A 15,823-nucleotide genomic window follows, 5' to 3' on the forward strand; every position below is an offset into this window, starting at 1 on the left:
CAATTGGATGGATTTATTGAACTAGTCCAACAAGAGATAAATTTTGGATAGTCACTACAGATTGACATTGACCTTGGTCTAGGAGTGAGGGGACAGGATGAAAGTGGACTGAATTGTCTTTGAAAAATGGACACATTCTTTTGATAATGATAGGTGGCCCTCTGACACAAAACCCATCTTAAATACCATTTTACTATATGGTTGCAGATCAGTGAATAGCATAATCTCTAAAGAATCAAGATTGCAGACGACTAATTGTCCAATGGGACAATAGATAGAAAGATGAAGGTATAAATCAATTGTAGTCTATCACCAAGGATGATTTGAATAAAAAAGTGGTATAATAAAAAAATGCCAGGCAGAACAATTTGTCAAGTTAGACAATTAAAGTTCTACGTTGCGACTTCCAGTGTGTATCACCTTCAGAATATTGAGTAGACCTTCAGTGGAGATTTTAAGGGAAAGAATCATTTAGGTTGAAGAAGCATGAAAAGATCACAATCTGTACCATTAGAAGGTGTGCCCACATTGAAATCATTGATATGTCAAAATTACAGGTGGTTTTTAGCATGCTCTAAAGTCTCACAAGTTATTGAAAATGTCACATAATTTATATTATCACTGTACATTTTTGTTTTCCAAGTTAAACTTATTTTCCTAGTTCTCTTTAGTTATTAAAAAATTTGTTAGGGGCAATTAGGCGATGCAGTGGATAGAGCATGGCCCTAGAGTCAAGAGGACCTGGGTTCAAATGTGGTCTCTGACACTTAATAATTACCTAGCTCTGTGACCATGGGCAAATTATTTAACCCCATTGCCTTGCAAAAAAAAAAATGATGAATTTAAATAATAGGCTTCTTGACTCAAAAGAACTCCCCTGGTTAGTTATTGTGTAAATCAATGCATACAACCAAGCTAATTTATACCACTACATAATATCTTGCATTGACATTTTACCTTAAGTCAGTTTTTCTGGAGAAAATTTATCAAAAGTACATATTATATTTCATTGTTATACCCATCTGCAAGACTCCCCTACAATAACTGAAAAATTCCACCTATATTTAAAATTGAAACTTGGATTTTTTTTACATTTTACAGGGTTTTTAAACTGTTGAAATGTTTCTGTTATTTGATCAGGTTTCATTTAAAATTTCCTTTTTCTTTTGTTTGGCTCAATAAAAAATTATCTCAGTAATATATACTATGAACACTTTATTCAAGTTTCCCACTGCATAAAATTTACTGCCAGTGTTGACTCCAAATCTGAAGTGTGTTTATTTTTGTTTCATAAGCAGTAGGCCTATTTCTCTCTCTTTTTCTTGAGGGAAGAACTTTTCAAGCTCTATATTTTTATAAAACTCCTATGTTTAGGGTTTTAATAAGTTATTGAATTTCAGTTTATTTGAGACTTCCTTCTCTGTTCCCTCAGTTTTCAGCAGTTCCCAACTTATTTATATGTAAAATAAGTAACTCTTCTTTACTGCTCCTCTTTATCACATCTTATAATATATATTTACATGTACACATAAATGTTTGTGTGTATCTATATTCCTGATATTAAAATTTGGAATGAATTTTCCCATAGAAACATTTTTATGAATGATGGTTAAGTTTTATATGATTCAAATTTATATGATTTTTATATGATTCAAATTCATGCCTCAAATAATAGGAGACAGTAGGGTATAATGGAAAGAGTTTGGTTTTTGAAGTCAGGGGTCCTAACTGTTCATTTTAGTTCTGCTACTTAATGCTAATTTGATTTTAGCCAAGTCATTGCCCCCTTCTTAATCTTGAATTCCTCATTTATAAATTAGGGGACTGGATGAAATAATCTGATCTTTTGTTTGCTTTTGGAGCGATAAGAAAAATGACATAATCAAATCAGACTAGTGAAAAAAGTTGGCTATTTAAAGTTTAATTACTTAATCCAGTAAATCCTTAGGCCTTTATTATAATAAATTTGCACAAGGAGATACATAGAAGAAGGTGCACCAAGGGAAGGCTGAACAGAGCAACTTAAATTCTATTCCCATGTACCCCTAGTCTAGTAGGGTAGTTCGTTGACCTATACCTTCTGGACAGGACAGGGAAAGGCTAGTCAGAATGCTCACTTGACCTTGGGTGTGATAATCTTCAGGAAAGGGTAAGAAAGAGGTTAACAAAGATGATGCACAGAGGTGGTTTTGGCTTGGTCAGTTTTCTTTTATTCCTTCCTTCTCTTCTGGATATGCCTATGATTTTACCATCATCTCTACACTAGGAGTTTAATAGGGAAAAAGAGGTCTTCATTCAGGGTCATCTAGTTGATTTCCCTAATACTTACTCACAGAAATCAGAGATCAGAGAAAATCCCATTGTATAATAATGGTGCCTAGAAGTTATCCTGAAAAGGGAATGCAGGGCAATGTGTTTTAAGGAGAGGATCTATCTAGAACCAATTGGTTAAAGCCATAAACAGTGTTGTTCTTTTGTACTTCTATAGCATGAAAATCATCTTGAAAATTATTTCCTTAAGGATATTCAACACCCATCTCCCTTGTAATTTTGTTTGCAATATTAGTCTCCAGAGCAAACCTTAAAAATAGATGATAAAAAACCTAAATTTAGCCTAACCACTACCAATTGTCCAAATACCATGCAAATTGAGGTTTGATTTTCCCCCCAATATGATTGTTAAAAGGAAAAGGAGACCTGCCTGAGATAGAAAAGTTTAAAAACAGTGTTCTTAGCTAGAGGTTTAGGATGCTTAGAAGATTAATTAAGTGAGAGAGGTGCCCAGTTGAATTTAGCCAGTTCTTGAACATGGGAGTGACATGATTAAAACAGTGTTAAGGTAAATTATTCTGACTGCTATGTTTGGATGAATTGCAGTAGAGATTGGGAACAGGATGATAAGCTAGAAGGATGCTGCCATAAATCTTAAAATCATAGAATTGGAGTGACCTTAGAGATCAGCTTTTCCCCTTGAACTTCAATTGTCATTTTGTTTTAAGTTTATGACCTTTATTTGCATGACTGCTTATAGTGTCTAAAGAAAACCTTTATTTCTCTTTACAAAGACTTGTTAATCTAGTTACATATGTCTTTGAAAAAATAGAAGCCAAAGGTTATTTTATGTAAAGTGAAGATTCTAAGCAGCCCAGTTTGGGGATTTGTGTTCCAAGAGCTAACTAGCTCCTTTTGAGTTTTATGAATTAGAAATTAAAACCTAGAGAGGATGTGACTTTCCCAGCATCACCTAGAAAGTTATTGGCAGAGCTAAGGCTAAATCTAGGTATTCTGATTTTAAGTTGTCTGGACTATATTGGCAATTGTGAAAATGGAGGAATATATTTAAGGTATTGATGGAGAAAAAGTGATTGAAGGAAGAATGAGTAAAGTATAGTGGGAGAAGTGAGGCATTTAGAATGCAGAGAACTGAATAAATGACAGAAAGATATGGGAAAATGAGTAGGTAAAAATCAAAATGAAATGAGTGTTGAAAGAAACTAAAGTATAAAGAACAAGAAGGAAGAGAAAGAGTTTGTATTTTCTTTAAAATGACTGTTTCATAATTCTTTTTTTTTGCAGATTATGAAATCAAATTGGGAAAGATGTTTATTCAGCTGTGTTGAAATTCATTTTATCTGGCAATATTTTATATTGATTTTTATTTTAGGGGAATACATGAAGATAAAATCATTGAAAAGATAGTACCTGGGGTACCTAGGTGGCACAATGGATAAAGCACTGGCCCTGGAGTCCAGAGAACCTGAGCTCAAATCCAGCCTTAGACCCTTAATAATTGTCTAGCTGTATGACCTTGGGCAAGTCACTTAACCCCATTGCCTTAAATAAATAAATTTTTTTAAAACAGAAAAGATAGTAGCTGACATTCATGCTGATGTTTTTATATTATATTTTGTTAAACTGAACAAGAACCTTATTTCTTTCTTCAGGTCAATCCCTATCCCATGGGGCAATGAGCAAAGAATAGTCAGATCTATCTTATGCTTGGCCCCAAAAGTCTAAAAATAGGGGCTAGAGGTAGAAGTTGCAAAGTTGCAGATTCAGATTTGAGATTTACCCGACCCCTGAAAACAAACAAACAAAAAAATACAACCCTTCCCTACAGTGAGAATTGTCCTTTGGTGAAATGGGTTATTTTTTGATGCCTCTATTAAGGGTTTTCTCTCAATAGGAGTCTTCAAGAAGAGAATACATTACTTTCGGTGATGTTATACAGGGGGATACTTGGTCAGGACATAGTTTGATTCTGTGAAAGATACCTTAGCCACATCCTTAGTACTTAGGATAGGTTTGGTAGAATGAACAGAATCTTTAAAATAAAAGTCTGAAAATTAATGATGTTTATTCTTAGAAACATGCTATTACAACCGAGTACTTAAAAAGGGTCTCAGTTGCATGTGTCTGATCACTGTTGGGAGTTATACTGAAAGCGTTATTTACCTGCCAAGTTCAAGTAGTTGCTTTCCCACTTTACAACAATGCTATGACCAGGTCAGTGGGAGAAACAGGCTTGTGAGTTGTGAGCTGTGTTTGGAGCCTTTACTGTAGGAAGTGAAGAATACATTCGTCTACCAATGGGGCATCCATCCTAGATGAAAGAATTGTTCCTGCAGTGTAACAAGTAGATGTTAAGGCCCAAAACAGATTAAGTGCCTATCATGTGCCAAATATTTTGCTTTTAAATTCTGTGCATACAAAGAAACAAATTCTTCCCCTCAAAGAGTACAATGGGCAAACAACTAAATACAAACAAGACCAAATTCATCTAGGGAATAGTAGAGGGCAATCTTGTGCAGGAGTTGAATGGAATGACTTCTGGGGCCCTGTTCAACTCTGAGAATCTATGCAGTTGCTTATTGTATGGGAAAATGTAACTCTTAAATACTGTCTTGTGAACAGTAACTAAACAAAATGTCAGTATTTTTTGTTCCCAAATGTAATGACTTCATAAATATGGTTATGTTACCAAAACCAGGAAGAGCAAAAATGGAGAAAGAATATTGGTGCAAAAACTTTATACCAGGATTAAAGACTGGTTTAATATTAGGATAACTATAAGTAACTATATAAATAACCAAAAAATGATGATATCAATGGATGAAGAAAAATCTTTTGACAAAATGCTCATTCCTATTAAAAATCCTAATTTTTTAAAAGCATAGGAATAAATGGAACTTTTAAAAAGATATATGTCTAAAACTAAGAGCAAGCATTAACTCTAATGAAGATATATATCAGAAGTCTTCCCAATAGTATCAGGGTGAAATTAGGATGTCTATTACCACTTTTTATTATTTTTTTATTTATTCATTATGCTGCCAGAAATGCTAACTTACAGGGTTTATTGTTCATTATACTACTAAAAATGCTAATTTACAGGGATGACCAGAAAAAAGAAAAGTAAAAGAAACAAAACCATCACTCTTCACAAATGATATAACAGTAAACTTAGAACCCTAGGGAGTTAAGAAAGAAAAAAATTATTCAAAGTAATTAAGTTGCTAATTTTAGTGAAGTTGCTAAATATAACTATCTGTATATATATATATGTATATATATATATATATATATATATATGATATAAAGTAAGCCTACACAAACCATTAGCCTTTCTATTTATTACCAACAAAATATATTAGGAAGAGAGAGAACAAAAAATTCCAATTCAAAGAATTGTGGATAGTATAAAATAATTGGGAGTCTACTTGCCAAGACATAATAGGAACTATATGAACACAATTACAAAATCCTTCACATAAATAAAGACAAATCTAAATGATTGAAAAAATATTCATTTTTAGGGTAGAACAAACAATATAATAAAAATGAAAATATAATCTAAATTAATTCACTTATTCAGTGCCATTCCAAAATTCTTCTGGAGGACCAAAAGGTTAAGGGAATCATTGGGGAAAAAAATTGTGAAGGAACGGACCTGTAGAATTAGATCTCAAACTTTATTTCACAATAGTAATCTTCAAAAGAATATGTTACTGGAAAAACATTACAAGTGCAATGAATTGTAAATTTAGTACATAGACATCTAATCCTACTGTTGAGGATTCATTGCTTTTATTTTTATTTTTTTAAGGATATATATATAGTTTGATTTAAAGTTCTTTGGTACATTGCTTAGAGGTGCAAAGAAAAAAACAATAGAAGGAAGAACTCTACCATTAATGGATAATTCTGAATTTCTTTGGCAGAATACCATAGATAGAGTCATCTGAGTTATCTCTAAGTAATCCTTGCAGAAAAGACATGTCCAATATTAACTTGGAGACACAATGAAACAAGTAGCTATACTTATGACCTATACTAAAAGGGAAAAAGCCAGACTACTTTGCCTGGCCCATGGCCTAGTTTACATTTATTGGAATCCAAGCAACTATAAAATATATTTAATAGTTGATGTAGATGCACCACTAGAAAGTGAACTCTTCCAATAGTACCTAATTTGATATAAACCCATTGCTTTATAAAACAAAAATGTAATATTCTTTCCAGGGCTTACTTGCAAAAATAAACTACAGTTTTTGTAGCCAAAAGAAACTTCAGTAGCAGCTATTCAATCGAGGAAAACTGAGCTTCAAAAAGTAAAGTCATTTCTTCTGTATAAATGTGAGAGGTCCCATATTCCCTCTGCCTTATCCCAAATGTTAATATATTGTTGAGCAAAAAGGAAAGGTAGTTTCCATAGGAATTGAAAGTACCTAAGTACTAAGTAACCTGAATGCCATAATTCTGTATTACTCATTGGGAAAAATAATGCAAGTTGGGAAACCACACACAAATACCATCAAGACAATTGTCCATCTAACCATGTGTCTTCCTTCCATGTGTGTTATTTGGAAATGGCTTTTGAAAAAACACTGGAGAGTCTTGAGGAATTTTTTTCTCTCAGTCTTTTCTTCTTTTCTCTATATCATCTCTCTCCTCCCCCAACTTATAAATATGAAACTGTGCTTCTCCTGTCTTGTTAAAAATGATCTGACTATAACAAGATGCCACGTTTGAATGGGTTTTGTAGCATTTTGCTGCCCCATCCTTTTGCATATGTTTTTAATTTTGTCTTAATCTTCTTGTGTATCACTTCAGTGATCCCCATATTTCAGGTTTGCATTCCAATCCAATATCTTACAGATCCCAGTAGGCTCGTTGTGGGGGAAGGGAAGAAAATGCATGCATGATCCAAGAAATTCAAACAACTTTTTTTGTATAGGAAGCTGCTGAGTAGTCTGCATTTTTCTCAGTGGATAATAGACCTGTCACATTAAAGTGGTAATATATTCTATCCTAAATAAATCATGTTAGACTTAACAAAACATTATCATGCTCCAAATATTAATGCATTACACTTTCTCCTTTATATATCAATGAATTTTTCTTTGTCCTGACTCATGAATGTTTGTAATAATCTTAATGTTAATATCTTATTAGTATTATAATAGGTAGCATCAACACATGGCTAACAATGTAGAAAGAATCTATTGTGTTGAAAATACCTTGACTTTTCATTAGGACTTTAAAGGAAATGTATGGCCATAGATGCGGGCATTTCCAACATTCATGTCAACCCATATTTATACATATATCATTTTGCATATTATATATTAAATATACATTTTATGTAGTGAAAATAAATAAAAGTGCATTTGTATGTGGGTTTCTAAGCAAATTACAGAGATCTTCATTTTATGGGTTAGTGGACTGTCTATATTTTGGTCTAGACTTTGGAAAGTGGGAAAAAAGTCATAATAATGCCAATTAAAACTTAAAGGGTATTATGAGTACATTCACCACCCCCAAGCTGGTTTTTAAACCTTTACTGCTACACCATTCTGCAACCCAGAACGTAGAGTTCCATTTAACTACATGACCTTGGACACATCCAGTCTTGGGGCTTTAATTTCCTCATCTGTAAGTGAAGAAGTCAGGTTAAATGATTTTTCTAGTCCTTCCTCATCTCTAATCTTTATCTATACCTGACCAGTTGTACCTAACTCAGATCAGGATAACTTATATAAAGCACTTTGCAAACATTTCAGCCCTTTATAAACTAATGGGATGGTGCCTTCCTAGAATACTGGCAACTAGGGAAGCTCAGGCTGCCAGATCACTTGATCTTGGTAGTTCTGAGCTGCAGTGGAAATGAAAACTCAAAACATCTATTGATTAGGCAATCCACATGTTTCTATGAATGACATTTAGTTTTATTTGCATCTCCTTGAGTTACATTCAGGGTTTACAGAGCAGCAGGACATTTCATCTTCATTTGGTGATAAAAAATAATCATTAGGGGTTTCTTAAAAATAATTCAATCCATGGTCATCATTCTTTGATTATTATAAATGATAATCTCATATATTTGTGTTCCGATTAGTACAAATAACAAATCCCCCTGAAGTAGTAGCATTTTTTTAACTTACCCTGCATATTTACATTGGCCATAATTATAACTTTGAATAGTGGGAATTCAAATACATGTGACCTCTTCAGAGGATTTGTTATTTGTCCTAATCAGAACCCAGGATATCTGAGTACTTTATAGTTCACATAAGTCTTTACATATATTTTCTCATTTGATTCTTGTAATGGTGTTGTAAAATAGTAGTGCTATCACCATTTTGCAGAGGGTGGGCTGGAATTTGAGTCATTGAATCTCTTTGATTTTGGCTATTAATATATAATTAATAATATCCATTAATTCTGTATATGAGGAACAATGAAGTAAGCATAGTTATTCAGTTTGTTGTGTACCAGGAGTACAAGATGAAAACGAAACCCTTAAGAAGCTTACATTTCAACCAGCGGAACAATGTGTACACATATAAATGTATGCCAATAGTTTTAGAGGAAATATAAGGTATTTTGGGTGTGGACATTGACAGTTGAGAGGCATCAGAAAAGGCTGCCTGTAGGAAGTGGTACTAGAACTGAATTTTGGAGGAAACTAAGGATCCCAAGAAGAAGAAGTGAGGATGAGAGTAGTCCTTGGGTAATCCTTGATTTCAGGAAGACCTAGGTTCAAGTTCTGCCTCTGACGAATATAGCCCAGATAAACCTGGACAAGTCACTTAATCTCTCTTATCATCAGTCTCTTCAAATAGCACTGACATTATGAAATGCAGAGAAGATACCTCATGCAAAGTGCTTTGCAAATTTTAAAGTTCTGTTTATATTTATTATTGTCTATTATAATCTAATATTATCTATATCTAATATAACATTACCTAAATTATATTGAAGCTTATTATATTTTGTTATTGTTATTATTTTTATTCATTCATCTATCAGTGTCACTAAGTCTATAAGATGCATATGAGTTCCTGCCCTGTTCAGGGAAGGGAGTTTTGTATTGGGCAGTAGGAAAAAAATCAGATGATTTATAAAACATTCTCCAACTCTAAATCATATCTCCTTAGTATATTTTGTGTATGGCTAGACTTCAGAATTTTGATGTTTTCACCATAATCTTCAATGACATTATATTCTACCTCACTGCTGTTACTTTGGTTAAGTCATGTAACTTCAGTTGCCTCATCTGTAAAATGAGATTGAATTAGGTCCTTACCAACTCTAGATCTGTGATACTAAATTTTCTCAATTGTTTCAAATTAAGTTCCTTGATTTAATTTCACATTCTTTTTTTTTTCTGGGCAATGGAAGGCCTCAATTAGAGATGTCATTGTTTATAAGAGAGATTTTCTGAATCTTTCTAATGTATTTTCAATCAATAAACTAAGAGTTATATAATACAAAGAAATACTGAGCTCCCCCCTTTCAATCCTCTGCTACAAAGTAATCTCTTTTCTTTTGAAGCCCCATAGTATAATGGGGGTGACACCCTGCATACAACTATGTACAAGCAAGCTATATACAAGATAATTAGGACATAATCAATAGGAGGAATTAAGAGAGAACAGGAGAATTTTCTGATAAAAGGTGGAATTTTATTTGGAACTTGAAGGAAGTCAGGAGGCAGGGATTAGAGGGAGAATATCTCAGGCATGGGGAAGAACCAGAAAAAAAATGCTGAGAGTTAAAGAGATGAAATGTTTTGTTCAAGAAATAGCAAGGAGGTTACTAGATTGAAGAGTCTATTGGGGATAGTTAGCTGTAAGGTATAAGAAGACTGAAAATGTAGACTGGAGCTAAGCTTATGAAGGAATCTGGTTACTAAAAAAAGATTTTATATTTGATCCTTAAATTTATAGGAAATGATTGTAATTAATGAAGTTGGAGTGGGTAACCATTATTAAAATGATCAGAAATGGATCTATAGCTTTCCAAAGAAATTTAAGACATTAGGGTTTATTTTATCTTTCAAATGGTTGTATAACTTTCAGGTGCAATCTAAAAAGGACTTAAATGGGCAAAATAGAAAAATAAATATCTGTAATGATTAACAGGAGTTATCATGTCAAGGTTAAGTTTCTGCTTAAGAAGACAGGGAAATTTTTCAAAAAAGTTTTTAAATGATCTCTATTCTATATCATTAAAATTTTTATTTAAAAATTGACTTTTGTAAGGGGTAAATTCAGTTATCTAAAAAATCTGCTTATATGAAATAGCATTTAACCTAATTATTTAAATTAGATATTAGTATGTACATGGATGTATATAATATGTTAGTATGTAATATTAGTGTATTATATATAATATTATGATGATATATAATATTATACTATAGTGTAATAATAATACATAATATATAATTGACTATTTCAATTGTGGGTAGCCTGTGGATATGATTATCAAAGTATGGTTTAACATCTTACTATTTCTGGCTTCATCTGAAAATTTGAGATGTTTGGGGAGAATGAATGTGCATTTTAAAAATTATGCCTCATTTCCCACAATAATTTGAGGTGACACATGAGAATTCATAAATTACATAGGAACTATTGCTCCACAAAAATTATGGTTAGTTCCTCTGACAGTAAAATTGTTATTTTCTACTTGTAATGTCCATGAAGTTTTACCTAAACCAGTGAGTTAGAGGGTGGGAGACAGTAGGTCATACTGGAAAGAGGATCTGGAGTTAGAGCATATGGTTTTAAATACTCTCTCTGCCAATTATTAGCTGGATGACTGGATGGTCATATCATTCCTGGGCCTCAGTTTCTTTCAAATCAGATTTGAAAATGACCTCTAAGGTCCCTTCTGGCTGTAACTCTCTGACCCAACAATATGTGTCAATTTAGCTTTATTCATAATGGAAAATGGATTTTAAAAGATGAAAGCAAATAAGATTAAGATAAAAGCAAATAAGGAGAATTGGAGAGTGCTTAGAATGTCTGTCACTGAATGTATATAAACTCCTGAATGAATTTGAGAAGCCCTCTAGCAGGACTTCTTAACCTTTTTTTTTTGTCAAGGTCCCCTTTGGCAATTTGGTGAAGTCTATGAACTTTTTCTCAGAGTCATATTTTAAAATGTGAAAACACACAAATTTTAGATACAGAGTACATAGATATCAAAATTCTTTTAAAAAAATTCGTGGACTCCTTCAAACCTAGTTTCATGAACTTCATGTTAAAAAAAAAAACCCTGCCCTAGAGTATGGCAGAAAATCAACTTAAGGTTGATGCAATCTGACTGGATTAGGTTCCTTTCCCAGAAGGTGGAGGGTGGCATGTGATCAGGATCCAAAAGGATGTATGAGTTCATTTTTGTAACTTTAGATAACAAATGATGTAATCAATCCTATTTTTTCCTTATTTGGTAAACATATGAACTAGGTTTTTCTTAAATGGATACTTTTTATAAAAGGCTTTGTTCATCTGATTTATAAAAGAAAGCCCTAAAGCTAAGGACCACTGAGAATCACCCTATAGCTAGGAACTATTACAAGACATGATATAAGTCCAGTGAACTAATACTTATTCACTTTATTAGCTGAGAAAGAGCCTCAAGTCTTTATTTGAAGAACACTTGCCCTTGTTTGCTCATAGTTCTTAAGCATTGTTTATTTGGTTTCTCTTGCCCACAATAGATTACAAGTGGCAGGTTAGAATGAAGATGAGTTCTGAACTCACATACCTTGACAGAGACATGGAAAAAAAACATCCAAAGGAGAGAAAAAAATTAAAAAACAGTCTTAGTAACTCAAAAATGTATAGCAAGATAGGCTTGATTTATGTAGGAACATACTAAAGAGCCCCTGTGGACATTACTGTACTATAGTAATTGATTGACATTATGGTGATGCTGAGTCATAAAGGCAATATTGAATGATGTGTGATGATTTTAGAAAGACTTTCGCTGAAATTGTTTAAATTTTAATAAACTACCTTTGGCACATATAAAGAGACAAACTACATTTTCCCAGAACGTTTGCTTGTATAATAGACCTCTTCCATGGTAGCTAGATATTTAATGTACTAATTTAATACTTCTTTTGTGAATCTATCCCAGAATAAGTAGTTGAGGGGAGGGACTATGCTATCTTTCCATCTTGGTACCTGCAGTCCCTCTTACAGCTTATGAAGGGTACTCAATAGATGTCGTCATCATTATCATCAGGTGCAGCTCCTTCTCTATATATTTTACTTCTACTTTGTTTATTTATCTAAACTATATAATTTGCATAGCTTTTTACAAGTATTTAATTATCTTCACAATAATCCTAGGAGGTAGGTGGTATTCTTATCCTCATTTTACAGATAAGGAAACTGAGGCAGAGATTAGGTGTCTTGTCACACTTAAGTAAGTATTAAAGGATGGATTTGAACTCAATTCTTCCTGATTCCAAATCCAGGCCTCTATCCACTTTGCCATCTATCTACCTATTATATTGTATTAAATACTTGGGGTGCTCAAAAAATCAAATAAATCTTTGAATCACATTAAGGAGAACACTCCTAGTAATGCAGATCAAAACCCATCCATGCCTGTCCCCCATATGCAGGTTTTGTCCAGTTATTCCTAATAGTTTGTCTTGTGGGGAAGAGCCTATCTGCCTAACATGTTGGGACCTTTCATCTTATCATCCCAAGCATACCAATGGACCACACAAATTGTGGTCTAGCCATCTGTCCTTCTTGCTAGGTTGACCAACCCTATTTATTATTTTTCACTTATGTATTTCTTAGACAATATCCTTTCCACCAGAAGTAATTCTTTGAGTACAAAGAAACCTTCCCTCATTCCTCTTGATTCGAGTGCTGGTGCCTTCCCTGTTAATTTTTTCCTATTTATTCTGTCTAGAACTTGTTTGTACAAATTTGCTTGTATTTTCTCCAGAGAAAAATGTGAACTTCTCAAAGACCATTCTTTGGTCTTTCTCTGAATCTCCAGAGTTTAGTACAATGTCCTCTGAATCTACAGTTTAGCACACAGTAAGGGGTAAATAAATGTTCTCTGAACATCTGACTAATATGGTACAACCTTCTCACCAACACCAAAACTCCTCCACTCTTCCCCCAAACCCATACATACTTTGATGACCTCAATCTTCTCCCTGAAACAAAAGCCTATCTTTTAAAATTCCTTTATTCTTCTAGTACTGTTGTAAACTTTGTAAGTCATGGAACAGTAGAGTCTCCAAAACACTCAAAATGGGAATCCCTTAAACCAAAGTATGAATAAATTAAATGGTTTTAAATAAATTGTTGCATTTTGAGGCAATAGGATCAGGAAGCTTTCAGAATTGTGGGTAATGGATTGGATACTTGATGTTCTGCATTATGATCTCTATCCCATTATGGAATATTTATAATCCAGTATTAATCCCCATTTTCATGCCACAGTTATATGTAGGTTACTTACTAGAAGAGTTCACAAGTCTCTCCAGTGATAATTGAGGCAGTACATCTGATAACCTATCCAAATATACTCCTCAAATGAATATTCTTCCTTATTTGATTCTCTTTTTCCCCTCTTTGTCTATGTAAAGGATGACCTAATAATCTCATAGGATCAATATTTAGCGTTGGAAGAGACCTTGAAAGTCATCTAGTCCAATCTCCTCACATTCCAGATAAAATAAATTAAATGATTTACCCAAGTCACACAGGTAGTAAGTAGCCAAGTTAGAATTTGAACTCAGGACCAATCTTCTTCCCACTGTTCAAGTTCATTGAAATTTAAGACCAGGTTTCTTTCCTACTTAAACCTGAGATGATCTTGTATATAAAATAATTTCATTGTTATTAATAATGCTAAGGTCCAATCCAATGCTTCATCATAATATAGTGATAAACCTGATTTCTCAAAGATTAGGAAAGCAGAATGTAAACTCCTGATAGGTCCTACTAGATATAAAATGGATGGATATGAAACTTCAAGTACAACCAAACAATTCTGACAGTCTATTGTGCCTTTTGTTTAAGGGCCAGTCTGACAAAGCTGAAGAGTTGCTGTTAAGTTGGCAGCAGACAATGAAACTATAAGAGTCAGCAACTCTCAAAGACTTCTCTCCAAATTTTCAAATGGTTTATGATCTATACTGGTACAAGGAGACCCCATACAAAAAAAAAACCCAATCATTAGAATATTGATGGAGTATAAACAATCATGGCAATACCCAGATTTTGAAATCCATAATAAGATTGAGAAACAATGTAATACAATGGAAATATGGAATTGCTTGGATCAAAACCTTCATACAGCCACTTCCTACCTGTTAATATTACCTTGACCAAATTACTGTAAGATGAAGATGTTAGCCTAGAAGGCCTTTTGATGCTCTTCTGTCTATATATCTATATTGTTATCATTAAAAAGAACTTAATATTACCATATTTGTCTTCATAGTAAGCAAGGAAATTGGGGTGACTATGTACACTTAGCCCCTTCACCCATTCCATTAGTATTGAATCTTCCTTCTCTCTTTTCTCCCAGCCCATTGAATTCCATCTCCTCCTCCCTCCCATCTACTCCTAGGTGAAAATGACCTGTTCTCCTAGACCTCACATAGCATTTTGCACCAATGTAATGAATTTATACTAAATTTTCTATATTATTATTATTATTATTATTATTATTATTATTATTATTATTATTATTATTGGAATGTCAAGTTCCCTACCAAATTAATAACTTCCACAAGAACAAATATATCAGTTTTCTCTAAATTTCAGAATTCCTCCCAGCATGTTCTGTACTCAGGATGCACTTAAGAAATGTTTCTTGAATTGTATTGATTTGACATAAGTATGCCCACTGGACATTTCATATTTGTGCATTTATAAAATCAAATGAGATAATATTTATAAAGTATCACAGTGTCTGACTTGGAGAAGATAATAAATACTTGTTCTTTCCCCTGCCTCCCCATATATCCCATACATGCTAGAAGGTGACATTTAGTATCCCTGTGAGGGAATCAGTGAGAGTGTGTATGTGTGTGTGTGTGTGTGTGTGTGTGTGAGAGAGAGAGAGAGAGAGAGAGAGAGAGAGAGAGAGAGAGAGAATCAATGGGGATTTCTGATGTTTTTAATATGCAGGAAAAAACTATATTCTGATTTTTAGAATCCCTACTAAATTTTTGAATGAAAAATTATAAATATTATTGGACACATTTAGTTATGACTTTTGTTACTATGAACACAAATATGGCTATAGAATCATTAGTTGTTGTGGAAGTTATCGCTATATGGAAGGGACACCTGGTCACTTGTGTGTTTTGCTCCCATATCCCCAGTCCAGTTAGTGGTCTGTTCAAGTTACAATAATATTTTCATTTCTTTTTCTTCTCTCTTTTTTAGGGCCCTCCTGGTCCCAAAGGTGACAAGGTGAGTAAATATATGACATAGGTGATCCTAGCCAAATTAAAAACAAGCCAAGTTATAATAATTTGAAT

The 15,823-nt window shown here is 33.3% G+C and overlaps 1 protein-coding gene across 1 annotated transcript in view; it reads left to right on the plus strand.

Annotated features, from left to right (window-relative positions):
• Positions 1-15,823, plus strand: part of COL25A1 (collagen type XXV alpha 1 chain) — a 551,557-nt gene that overhangs the window by 353,372 nt on the left and 182,362 nt on the right. Inside the window, exon 6 of the mRNA XM_074228733.1 lies at positions 15,729-15,755. Coding sequence (XP_074084834.1) covers positions 15,729-15,755 — 27 coding nt within the window. The remainder of the gene's footprint in view (positions 1-15,728; positions 15,756-15,823) is intronic.

The sequence above is a fragment of the Macrotis lagotis genome, chromosome 3 (genome assembly GCF_037893015.1).
Source record: "Macrotis lagotis isolate mMagLag1 chromosome 3, bilby.v1.9.chrom.fasta, whole genome shotgun sequence".
Classification (NCBI taxonomy): Eukaryota; Metazoa; Chordata; class Mammalia; order Peramelemorphia; family Peramelidae; genus Macrotis; species Macrotis lagotis.